General features: G+C 42.5%; 1 protein-coding gene across 1 annotated transcript in view; it reads right to left on the bottom strand.

The window, feature by feature from the left end:
* The window catches only part of LOC147729493 (uncharacterized), a 2,015,126-nt gene extending 2,002,293 nt beyond the window's left edge, over positions 1-12,833 (bottom strand). The window contains 1 exon segment of the mRNA XM_086954003.1: positions 12,662-12,833. Within this exon segment, the coding sequence (XP_086810129.1) occupies positions 12,662-12,833 (172 nt within the window).
* Positions 12,834-13,417: the final 584 nt, after the last annotated feature.

The following is a 13,417-nucleotide window of genomic DNA, read 5'->3' as shown; positions in this document are numbered from 1 at the left end:
GTTAACGAGTCTGAGAAGGCCATAGAGGTGGCTATTAGAGAGCATAATTTAGCGATTGACAAGTGCTATCCTGCCTTGCCATCGAAAACAACTAAGATACTGGAGGACCCCGAAAACGATCCTCTGTTGTCTTATCTGTTAAGGTCACCTCCACCGTATGCACAAGGTGCTACGGCTCCACCTTTACCGAATGTTCAATTGCCGGTTGCTGGACAACCCGGTATTCCTGCTCCTGCTCCTCAGAATCAAGCTCCTGTACCTCCTGTGGTCAATGTGAATATTCCTACGGCACCTCCTCCTCCTGGATTGCCGACTTCTCTACCTATACCTGTATCTGTCTCGCTTACACCTACTGTTCCACAAACTATTTTCCTCGATACTCCTACTGTCCCGCTATCTGTTCCTACTTCTACTGTGTTCTCTGCGTCTGCTAGTGTGTTGACTCCACTTTCTGTTCGTCGAAGAATCACTGATTCTGTTTCTAGCATTCTGTCTCCTTTCTATAAAACTTTAATCAAGACTCCTACTTCTGACTCTGTTCAAAGACGTAGCCAGCTTCCGAGTACTGAAGAACGGGGAATTTTAGATTCCACGGCTCTCAGATGGATTTCAAAGAGTAGGAGATATAGTACGAGAGATGTGCTAGATACATTTATGCAATGGAAGGAACCAACGCAACGGTATGTCTTTGATGAGATGTGCTCGCTGTTACGTGAGGAAGTAGAAGAAGATGATGTTGAATCAAATTTAGAAGACTTAATTAAGGTTCAGAAAGAGTTTGCTGCAGGAATGATAGTAGGTCAAAATATAGAAGAAGCGATGGAACTGATTTTAAGTTATAGGAGTGATCCATCACTTCGTTCACCAAGAGATTTAGAGAAAAGTAAGATGAAGCAGACTCGCCAATATCCAATGAGGGAGGTTCCTCCAATTTGGCGCGAAGCTGTGCAAGCTGACGCACCGAATGGTATTGTAGCAGCTCCGGCCCAATTCCAAAGAGTGTGGATACACATTCCATGGAAACGAGCCGAAGTGCTAGCAGTGAAGCAGGCCTTGCCAGACCCGCGTAAGAATCCTGCCGGATACTATAAAGAACTAACACAGACAGTTGAGGCTTGTGTAATGAATCTGGCGGACATTGATATGTTATTTGGTAATGTAGTTCCGCAACCAATTTGGGCTAAAATTCGTAAAGAGAATCATCCAGTTGCCCTAGGTGGTGATTGGGCAGCTATCATTGCAGCGGATGGTCAGCAAATAGGTGGTTCAAAACCCGAACCCCTAATTGCTAATCTTCCAGGTAGAATAATCGACTTAATGAAGACTCTGATGCCCGCATTGCGTGTTAATTGGGACAAGTTGTCCGCATGCAGGCAAAAGAAAGACGAAAGTGTCTCCGACTTTTTCACAAGGTTCGAAGAGACTTTTGTAGATCATAGTGGTCAGGATATGAGCACAGAAGGAGGACAGAGACTGTTTGTCGATAAATTCGTACATAATTTGTTACCTGAGCTATGCAACAAATTAAAAGATTCCGAGAGTGCGTGGGCTGTTTCTACAACTGCGCAAATACTTGCAACTGCACAGTATTATGAAAATAGGGATAAAGAGGAGAAAGAGAAATCAGATAAGAAAACGAAAGACTTAAAGACTAAAGTTCTCTTGCAACAGGCGTATCCGCCTCGCACGAATCAGACTAATACGCAACAGGGCTCGTATCAAAGAACAGATTATAGTTCACCGAGACCTCAATATCAGTGGAATCAGTGTGCGTACTGTAAGAAAGAGGGTCACTACAAGAATGAGTGTCCAGTCTTAGCGCAAAATAACGCAGCAGCAGCTCAGAGAGGTCGTGGTGGTTTTGTGCAAAATTCTAGAGGTCGAGGGCGAGGTGCTATGCCTCCACAAACGAATGATCGCCCTTCCAATCACTTTGATCAACGAAATGGACAGTCTGCTCAGCAAAATAGATCTCAACAGTATCTTGTTGAAGACTATTGTGAAGTGGATGAGGGATTTCAGCAAAATGGGTACTAGGACAGCCATGGACAGAGAGAGGGAGTAGTATCAGTTCCAGTGGATCAGAGTGGGCCTTATGTCGCAGTAGCAACATCAGGTGTAGTGGAACCGTTTCTGTTGGATACTGGTGCAGCAAAAAGTTCTATCATTCATGCGAAACTCCCTGGCGCACCTTTGTCCGGCTCAACAAATGTTTCTGTAGGTTTTTCAGGCGCCCCTGTTTACAACCCCATATCTGGTCCTTTGTCTATTTCTGTTGGACCGTGTCAATTGAAAGCACCCCTAATTTTAACGACGGGTTGTAATGAAAATCTGCTTGGTTTAGACTTGTTGAAACGACTATATGCGACATTGTACTGTTCTCCGGAAGGAGTACAGCTTACATTGGGCAAAAGAATCACCTCTCCGATGTACTTGTCAATGGATGCACTCCCGCCAGAGCTGCGTTCACTCCCTGATACTCTTTGGGCGACTGGTCCTAACGATGTAGGCCTTTTAGAAATACCACCATATGTAGTCACTTTGAAAGCAAATGTAAAATTTCCAAGAATTCCTCAATACAAAATATCTAGTGAAGGTGAACGTGCACTTCTATTGATTGTACAAGATTTGATTAAAAAAGGTGTGGTTGAAGAAACTAGAGGAAATGTCTGTAACAGTCCTGTATTACCGATTTTGAAACGAACTGATCCTACAAAGCCTCCAGTGTATAGGTTTGTCATCGACCTCAGAGAAGTTAATGAGATTGTGGTCCCGCAGTTTCCTGTAGTTCCAGACATTACTGCCTTGTTAACATTGATTCCTGCTACAGCCACCTGGTTTTCAGTCATCGACTTGAAGAATGCTTTTTCAGCATTCCGATAGCCGAAGAAAGCAGAGATATTTTCGGCTTCTGTCTGGGAGGTCGAAGTTTCAGATTTAAACGCGCTCCACAAGGCTATTGTGAGAGCCCATCTATTTACAGTCAAGCACTAAAAAGTCAGTTAGATTCCTTTGTACTTCCTCCAGGTTCTGCTCTAGTGCAGTATGTAGATGATCTTCTAGTGGCTGCCGATGACAAGGAAACTTGCAAAGCAGCTACGATTTCGTTATTGCATCATTTGTCTAATTTGAATCATAAGGTATCACCTTCGAAAATGCAATACTGCTGCCAAGAAGTGACCTACCTAGGTCATCTCTTGTCAAAGGAGGGAAGGAAGTTGACCCCAGAGAGAATAAAAGCAATTACGCAGATGAGTGTTCCTTGCACGCAGAGAGAAGTGCGTGCCTTTTTAGGTATTACCTCTTACTGTAGGCAGTGGATCCCAAATTTTTCTCTTTTAGCAAAACCGTTGGTAGCTTTGACTGGGAAAAATGTTCCGAGTCCGGTGCCATGGTCTGATGAATGTCAGGACAGTTTTTCTGAGTTACGAAAAGCATTGTGTTCAGCTCCTGTATTGGGTACACCTGATTACAGCAAGCCATTCACGCTCTACGTTCATGAGAGAGAAGGTTGCGCGTTGAGTGTTCTGACACAGACATTTGGTGATAAACAACGCCCTTGTGCGTATTTTTCATCAACATTAGATCCGGTAGCTAGAGCGTTACCTAGTTGTTTGAGAGCTACAGCGGCAACTGCGGCTTCCATTCGACAATCTGCTGGTTTAGTGATGAACAACATGCTAGTGGTTATGGTCCCTCATGCTGTTGACACACTCATGAATCGAACCAAGACACAACACCTTACCAGTGCGAGATTATCTGGTTACGAGCTGACATTATTAGCAAGTCATATTCAGATCAAAAGATGTAATGTATTGAATCCAGCAACGCTGTTGCCGGCTAATCAAGAGTCGAGTGATTCCGAGCCCCATGATTGTTGTTTTAGAACGGAGGAAGAGACAAAAGGACGAATTGATTTAAAAGACACTCCATTGTCAGATCCAGATGGCACGCTGTATGTGGATGGGTCATGTTTTAAATTGGAGAATGGTGATGTGACTGCTGCCTATGCGGTAACGACTCTAAAAACGATTGTGGAGACTGCAAGAGTGAGTCAGAATTCTGCCCAAGCTGCAGAATTAATAGCTCTAACAAGAGCGTGTGTTTTAGCTAAGGGAAAGAGAGTGAATGTGTTTACAGATAGTCAGTACGCATTTGGCGTGGCCCATAGTTTTGGCCGTTTGTGGAAAGAAAGAGGTTTCATTACGTCCCATGGGACTAAGATTCAACATGGTCAGCTAGTTAACGATCTGTTGGAATCTCTAACCTTGCCGACTGAAGTTGCGATTGTAAAGTGCAGTGCTCATAAAGCAATCACGGATGATGTTGGTCGTGGGAATGCTTTTGCTGATGAGACCGCTAAACAGACAGCTAGAGACATGATGAGTAGAATGTATGTTGCTACGTCTGCAAGATGGATTGCTGAGTCTGGAATGTGTGAGGATACAATGGAAAGTGTGAAAGAGATTCAGAAAAAGGCAACTGAGGAGGAAAAACGTGTATGGAGAGAAAGTACGGGCAAGTTGGATTCGAGTGGGTGTTGGATTGATTTGTCAGAACAACAGCGTTGGATGTTGCCTGATGCGTATGTGCTTGCAGTGGTGACGATGGCGCATGGAGTAGCGCATATAAGTTCTAAAGGAATCTGTAAGATGTTGGCTCCAGTCTGGAAGAATGATGGGATCAGTAAATGTGCAGAGAGAGTGGTGAAAAATTGTATGGTATGCCTGATGCATAATCCTGGCAAGGGAACTCCAACTCCTGCTGGTCACTTCGCTCCACCTTCCTGCCCCTTTGAAGTGATTCAGTTAGACTTCATTCACATGGATCGGTGTAATAATTTGAAATACGTCCTGGTGGTAGTCTGTGCTTTTTCCAGATGGATCGAAGCATATCCACTAAAGGACAATACTGCCCTATCAACTGCCAAAATTCTTCTCAAAGAATATTTCCCTAGGTTCGGAATGCCACGGATTGTATGGTCAGATAACGGAAGTGAGTTTATAGGGAAAGTTATGCAGAGTGTGTGTGCCGGTTTGGGCATCAAACAGAAGTTCCACAGTGCAAACCATCCCCAGTCTGCTGGTTTGGTTGAGGGTTACAATGGCACCCTCAAACTAAAACTAGCTAAAATACAAGCATCCACAGGTTTATCCTGGCCAGACGCACTACCCTTGGCTTTGTTATCAACGAGAGCAACTGTACATTCTAGAGTAGGGCTTAGTCCCTATGAGATTGTCTTTGGCCGCCCGGCAAATGTGTGGGGTGTGCCTAGGCCAAAGGAGTTTTGTTCTCTAGAATATCCTATGTTGATCGACTACCTTTACGACTTGACTGCTAAATTGAGTCTTATTCACCAACAGGTTTTCGATGCATTGCCAAAGCCTCCGGAGAGTCCAGGGCATCAGCTGAAACCCGGCGATCAAGTTGTGATCAGAAACTTCGCGAGGACGAAGAACCTTCAGCCAAGATACGTCGGCCCCTTCCAAGTTCTGCTTGTGACAAGAACCGCTGTTCGCGTAGCTGGTCGCAAGCACTGGGTACATGCGTCCCATGTTAAACGTGTGCCTCTACCACTTCCTTACGACGACTGGGTGAAGAAGGGAATTGGTGCCTCCGAATTTGAACGAACGCCAAAGTTCATCCCTTTCAGCGATGCCAAATTGATTACCGACACTCCGAACTCTGACTCTCCTCCTGAAAAGACTCCTTTGAACTCTGAACATTTGTCCCCTGCATCAGAAAAAACTCTGTCATCTGCGAACTTGAACACTGCCTCAGCTACTAGTGATACGCTATTTGCCGATCAAACAGTACCTGCAAAGCAAAGATACAATTTACGACCTCGTAATATGGACAAATAAAGCAGGCAACTGCCTATTGTGATATTTTGAAATTTTGAACTTTTGCCTTCAGCCAGGAAGTTTGCTATTGTTTTATTGTTTTTTAAAAATTGCCTTGCCGTCTGGGTAGCCGTAGGGTCGTGGCTGTGTGCCTAGTTGAATCTGCGGGGGTCTGACACAAGGTCGATCTTTCTGTTGGTTCTGGGAACTCCCAGGGCTAATAGAGGCATTTTCATCTACGTACACATCATCAGTGGTCGCGAGCGGATTGTAGAAGATGGAGCTTCCTGCGCTGCAACGAGAAAATGTGATTTATGTTCGCAGAAATAGACTGTACAGAATTCTTCACAGCAAATGCTTTTTGATACAATGTGCCATTACATTTTTGATTGTTGTTTTGATAACGTTGGTGGGTGGAATCGTCTTTGGTATGGGTTTGATTTTTATGCCAGTAACCACAGTACCTCCCCTTGATCCTGCTACTTCTACTGTTTCTTCTATACACTCTTTTCACTCGTTTCCTGAACATGAGCAAGCTCGACGCTCAGAATTCATTAATAACACTTTTGTACAGCTCTTGCACCAACACCAACTGGTAGTTAACACTACAGACTGCTGGGTGTGTGGCTTGATACCCCACACTATGGATAAAGGCATTCCCTATCTGGTTTTGCCTTTCAGCTATAATGGATCATTTCAGGCCCTTCAAACCATCTTTGCTTATGCCCTTGAAACCTATCTTCCGCGTCCACCACGTTCCACTAAATATAACTCTGCCAACAAAGCTTTAGTCCAGGGAATTATTGACATGATCAAGGACGTCAATAATACTCCATCTTACCCTAGAGACGAATTGCGAGTATATTTAAGTTGGATTTCTTCAGAGTATCGCCTTAGTTTGGGAGAAAGCAAGCGCAAAAGCTCAACTCCAATCTGGGTCGTACCTCACCGAGGTCAAGTCTGTTTGCAAGGTAATGGGAGAAATCCGAGAGCTCAGCTAGGGAGGAGTGAGTGCGTAGAGACTTACGTGTTTCCGTCTAACTCTTCCCCTGCTTTTCGTACTGCTAGGGGTACCTACTTCATTTGTCGAGACAGAGCTTATACATGGTTGCCTGCCGACTTTTCAGGTTCATGTTATATTGCTCGATTGTTGCCTCCAACATACACTGCTTCATCCGATTATCACAAGACCAGAGTAGCAAGAGGTGTCTTCAGCAAGGAAGATACCGCTGGTCAGGAAGCTGGAGACTTCTTCAAAGGCTTCCTTCCGTTCTGGGGGCCTATGGCCAATAGTAGAAACATACGTCAGCTAACACGGGTAGTTGAATCTACTAACACCGAAACTGCTGGTGCCCTTAGCAATTTGACAGCTGAGCTTCAGGCGGATAGACTCATGACGTTGCAGAACCGTATGGTTCTAGATGTAATACTTGCAGATCGAGGTGGGGTATGCAGAATGATCCAATCGAGCTGCTGTGTCTTTATTCCTAATAATGCTCCAACAGTCTATGAGGCGATCTCGAAGCTACACAAGATTTCCGACTCTATTTATGTAGACAAGGGAAACTGGTCCTTCATGGAGTGGTTTTGGACTCTGATATCAGCGTGGGGATGGAAGGTTCTGATGGTCATTGGTGTCATCTTAGTATTCCTATTCTCATGCTGCCTGATTATCCAGTGTGGTCCTGCTCTGTGTAGTCTTTGTGCTGCAACCTGTTTTAGGAAACCACCTGCGTTTGGAGAAAAGGCGCGAGAAAGGATGATACAACAGCATGTCACTGACCTGATGAGCATAGAATTAGACTCTGACATAGACTGAGTAATTGCCTATGTAAGGGCAAAAGGAGGGTCTGAGGTTCCGTGACGATTTGAACCCGTGTTTTCAATATTGTCGGAAATACATAATATTGGTATCAGCGAACCGCAAATGATCCATTTAGCATATCCTGGTGTTTTCGCTATGCTACGAGCAAGAGTACTCCTGTTACAAACACATTTCTGATCTACCCATGGCATCCATCTTAGATCATGGCAGCCATTTTGTGTTTCTGCCCTCACATATGCAATAACCTCTGATCACTTCATTTCGATTAAGGACACGTAGGCTTAGCCGGCAATTCACCTCTTTAGTGACACGTACACCTTGGAACAGAACACGCTGTAGCTGCATGACTCGACAAAGGCTGCCTCCTCTGCCCGAGGCCAGTCCTACTGAACTGGTTCTCATGTCCATTGTCCCGATCATGATTAGGCGGCCGAAGCCGGTAGCCTTGCCCATTTACAACCCACAAACATCCCTTATCCCACTTTCCTATCTTCCACACCTGGCTCCGTTCCTTTCTTTCTGAATCTTTATTAGGGGGAGGTAACGAAATTTACGATGAGGCGGTCCGGCTCTTGAATGCAATATTGACAAGGGATTGTGATGAACTAGTGGGAACCCCTCTTCGTAATGTTTGGCCTCAGATATTATCGACGGTTCCTGTGTAACGCCAAATATTTGTTGTTTAGGACACAAAGGTTTGGGAATGTACTAACATGTGAAGTATTTGCCTGGAGCACAATTTTTAGTATATAAGGAGCAACCCTCTATGTACAAATCGAACAGGCTCCTAGACACTGCCCATGCGTGGTTTCTGTGACTTCTGTGTCCCTGCAGTAATAAACCTTTGGTCTTTGACGCCACCATCGAGAAGCCCGTGTTTCTGTTTATTTGTGCACCAAGGCAGGTGGAACTCCGGGGTCTTCGGGTGTTGTTCCCTGACACCTCTGGACGGAACCAAAAAGTCCAGAACTCCAATACTGTCATGGGAACATCTTGTAGAAGGTTGCTTTGCTTCCTGCGATATGTACATATACTGGTGCAAAAGGATCAAATATCTGTACTGAAAGGCTTTCAGGAACCAAACAGTTAGGTTCAGAGAGATCAGATTATGGTGCAGAATTCTGTCTATTACTTGTGGGTCCTCTGACAGATTAAGTAGATTGGAGAACCATCAGCGTATTTGCCCCTGAGGTGCTATTATATTCAGCCTGGCTCGCCCCTACTTTCAGAGAGGTAGATGTTAGTGTATTAGCCTGGAAATGGGTCTCTCAGCAGGTGGTAAAAATGCACAGGGTGCATTTTTACCGCCTGCTGAGAGCCCCGATTTCCAGGCTAATACACTACATCTACCTCTAGGAATCCTTCTAGAAAGATCTATTATTGCGGATCACCGCCCGAGATTCATGATGTTTGTCTTTTGAAAATAGAAATTAAGCTCTCATTGTGATAAGTTTAGCCTTCATAACCCATGCATTGTACATCTCCGCCCCAGGTACTAGCACCGATACCGCATAGTATTTACTACACAGCATTTTACCCACTACCGACACATGCTGCTCAAACTGTTGGTTGGTCCGTTCACTATTTAGGCACCAGGCACCATTACCTCAATTGTGTGTCTAAATGATATGACTCATGAACTATGTGTCTTTGTGTTTGTCTCATTTCTCTTCACAGGTACAGACTGAGAGGAAAACATCCTCTTACACATACAGCACCTTAGCGAGTGCTACACATAAGGTGCTCAACATACGTAGCCCCTTATTCACCCCTTCACACATAGGTCCTGAAGAAAGCCAGTTTTCTAACCAAGGCCTGGCTGAAACTAGTTGACCACACGGGACGTGGAAGACCATAATGCAGACAACCGGTATGCAGACAAAATATTGATATTTAAATATCGATATACAATAATATCGAAGTTTAAATATCGAAGGGACATAATATAGAAGGTAAGTAATATCGATAGATTTAATATCGATATTAATAATATCGAAGGCTTAAATATCGATGTTAGTAATATCAATGTTAATAATTTTGATGTTAATAGGGTGGGAACTAATTTAATTATGTTAAATTAATTATTAATTAGTAGGAATTATAAATTAATTTTAATTAATTGATAATTATTTTTAATTAATTGGTAATTTATTTTAATTAATTGATTAATTGATAATTATGTTTCGTAGTGGGTTGTGGGTTTATAGGGGAATAGGGTGGAAAGTAAATTTTTTTTTTTTTTTTAAATATTTTTATTGTAAAAGAAAATTTTTTGGCACACATATTTCACAAAATACATAATAATAATACAGATATTAAACAAAAACTACTATCAAGAGATACTGTATATCGGTAAACAAATCTTTTTTCTTCCATACAACCGTCAAAGCATATAAAGGGAAAAAAAAATTATTGTTAAATCATCCAAGATTTTCATTTAGTCTTTCTTTCCAACGATAAATTGGTTCCCATATTTTCATACCCAATCTTCTTGCCCTTTTACCTTTCCTAGCATATATGCCCTTTTCGAGGTTGAAAGTCCCCAATAACAAAGCAATACATTGTTGTGTTGCTGGAGGTAAGGGATCCCGCCAAGCTCTAGCAATTAGTAATCTATACACCGCCATTGCTACAAATAAAAATTCATAATGGTCACCATCAAATCCCCTAACCCCTAACATAATTACAGTTGGTGTTAAAATCACATTCAAACCAAGTGTGCAACCCATAAATTCTTAAATACCCTTCAATAACATTCTTAACTGCGGGCATAACGCAAAGATATGAATGCTATCTGCTGCCGGTGCACTACAGCGAGAACAAGTAATCCCTGTGGTCCCACCCCACTGTGCAATGCGATCCGGTGTATGGTAGAGTTGGTATAAAGTTTCGAAATGTTGGGATTGGAGCGAGGCAGAGCGCAAAACAGAGCATCCTAGTTCCAACGAGTCCAAGAAAAACTGGCTCTGTATCCCTAATTTCCCAGCCCATTTATCACCAAATTTTACAGTATCATCCTTCTTTAATTCTGCTAAATTGGCATAAAAATAGCGAATGGAGCACACCCCACCTTGCTCTATGGATTCCATAATATTATTTTTTCCGAATCCACCTTCGCCTCCTTTTTTCTTATTGAAAAAACTCCTTATCTGCAAATACTTAAAAAAGCTATGTCTTGCTATGTTGAATCTTGCCATCAAATCTGAAAATTGCAATATTTTTTCATCTAAGCCCAAAAGATCTCCTATTTTTTTAATTCCGTTTCTATCCCATTCTGCCATAGTAGCATCGGAAAAAATTAAAGATGGTAGAGTCTTATTCCTATATAATCTGGTATATCTATTATATCTTCCCAATCCGCATTTTTTTGCTACCACTGACCAGATATTATGAGCAGCAATAACTGTCTTAAAACGCGTGCGTTTATAATAGGAAAAATCAGCGCAGTTTAAAAAAGCATTTGCAGTATCTGAACCCATTACAAGAGAATATATCATAGTTGAAAAAGCTTTAACATTCAAATCTACTTCGCTTGCTCCCATCAAACCCTGGGTATATTGAAGTACAGAGGCCCAATAGTATAACCTAAAGTCAGGAACCCCCCATCCTCCGCTAACCCTTGGTAAAGTCATAAATTTGTAAGCCCTTCTGGTCTTTCCATATGACCAGATAAATTTATTTAGAATCGACTCCAGCTTATTGAACCAGATCGACTCAAACATAAGAGGTATCGTTCGAAAAAAATAAAGGAATTTGGGGAGTACAAGCATTTTGATGACGTTAGTGCGGCCCACTAGCGTGAGTCTAAGATTGTTTATTCTGGCCAAATCTAGACTTACTTTCCTCATTAGAGGGGAGATGTTACGTTCTACCACTGTATCAAGATTAGGCGAGATTTCAACCCCTAAATAAACTGCTGCAGAAACCACCCGTGAATCATTGCATTGAACCATTGCATTTTTTATAATCTGCATTTTTGCACTGTTTAATTTATATCCAGATATTATGCCAAATTTAAGGGCCTCTAACTCAATCTCACCAATTGCCTTGGATGGGTCTGGGGTGATTATAGCAACGTCATCTGCGTACGCCAACACATTACCTTCTAGCCCATTTGAGCAAAGGGGGGGAATACTAGGATTAAAATTAAGGTAACGTAAATACGGATCCATGTAAAGTGCGAAAAGGAGAGGGGAACTGGGGCAGCCTTGTCTTGTTCCTCTTTTTATCTGTACTGCCGCAGTTAAATCCTGATTAATTTTGATTCTAGCCGTTGGTGCCTTGTATAGTACCTGAATTGCTCTAATATAATTAACACCAAAACCATACAATTTCATTACCTCCCACAAATATTCCCATGCGACCCTGTCGAAAACCTTCTCAGCATCAAGAAAGAGAGCTGCAACAGGGCCGCCGGCAATCTCCATAGCATCGAAACAGGTAATCACTGTCCTAACGTGTGCTGTAGTACCCTTCCCGGGGATAAAACCATGTTGAACTGGGGAGACTAATTTATCTATAACGGTGGACAACCTTGTTGCCAAGATTTTTGAATACAGTTTCACATCCGCATTCATTAAAGCACTAGGTCTATAAGACCCAGGGGCTGTAGGAGGTTTACCTTTCTTCAGGATAACTATGATTTCAGTACCCCCCCATGAGTTCGGAACTGAAACTTCACTCTGAGCTTGTATGAGAGTATCCAATAGCTCCAATCTTAGAACTGAAAAGAATGTTTTATAAAATTCAATCGGAATAAGATCTGGTCCTGCAGCCTTGGAAGACAGGAGTTCTGATAAGGCTAACGTCAATTCTTCTAACGTTATAATAGAGTCTAATTTAACTTGGTCCTCCAATTCCAACTCGTTAAATTGGATATTTCCTAAATAATCTCTGATTTTATCCCTACCCACCTCAGCTTCTGCATCATACAATCCTGTATAATATTTCCAGAATTCATTTCTTATACCTGCGGAGTCCGAAATCAGATTACCTGAGTCATCTACCATGTTTTTGATATCCCCTGCAGTAACTTTTTGTCTAGTCCTGACAGCAAGAATATGTCCCACCCTCTCGCTATACTCAAACGCCTGTTCTTTCTTTGCAAGACAGTTTGCTGCAGTTTTATTAGTAATCCTTTCAGCAATTTCAGCCTTTAGCACCATGATTTCCAAAATTTGTTGATCCAGCGGCGACCACTCGTGATTAACCTGCTCAGTTCTGCCTCTGCAGTCAGGAGCGAGTTAATTTGCTGTTCTATCCTTTCTCTTTCTCTTTTCTGCCTGAATGTTGAAAAGCTAATTGTCTCACCCCTTATTCTTGCTTTAAAGGCATCCCAAATGCAGCCACTACTAGCACTTCCCTTATTGTTAAGCCAAAACTCACTAATCCATTTTTCCATATGTTTACAATAGTCCTCATCTTTTAGCAAGGCTCTCTCGAATGTCCATTTATATATTCTTCTTGCGATACCATTTAACTCCTTCGACGCTCATGACGAGCTCAGCTCGTCATGGTGTACACCTCCATACACTCATGACGAGCTGAGCTCGTCATGAACAATGGGAATCAACATAACTCAGCACAGGAGGAAAATAACACTAGCATTGATGGTGTTAAGCTAACTGTCAATAACGCACAAGTTACTACTTGTGTAACGATATATCTGTAAGAGATATTAGTTAGTGATAGATTCCTTACCTTAGAATATCCCCAGGCGTCAGACTGGATCCGGAAACTTTTGCGTAGC

The sequence above is a fragment of the Lissotriton vulgaris genome, chromosome 2_1 (genome assembly GCF_964263255.1).
Source record: "Lissotriton vulgaris chromosome 2_1, aLisVul1.2, whole genome shotgun sequence".
In the NCBI taxonomy this organism is placed as follows: Eukaryota; Metazoa; Chordata; class Amphibia; order Caudata; family Salamandridae; genus Lissotriton; species Lissotriton vulgaris.
This window is presented reverse-complemented; position numbering and strand designations above follow the sequence as displayed.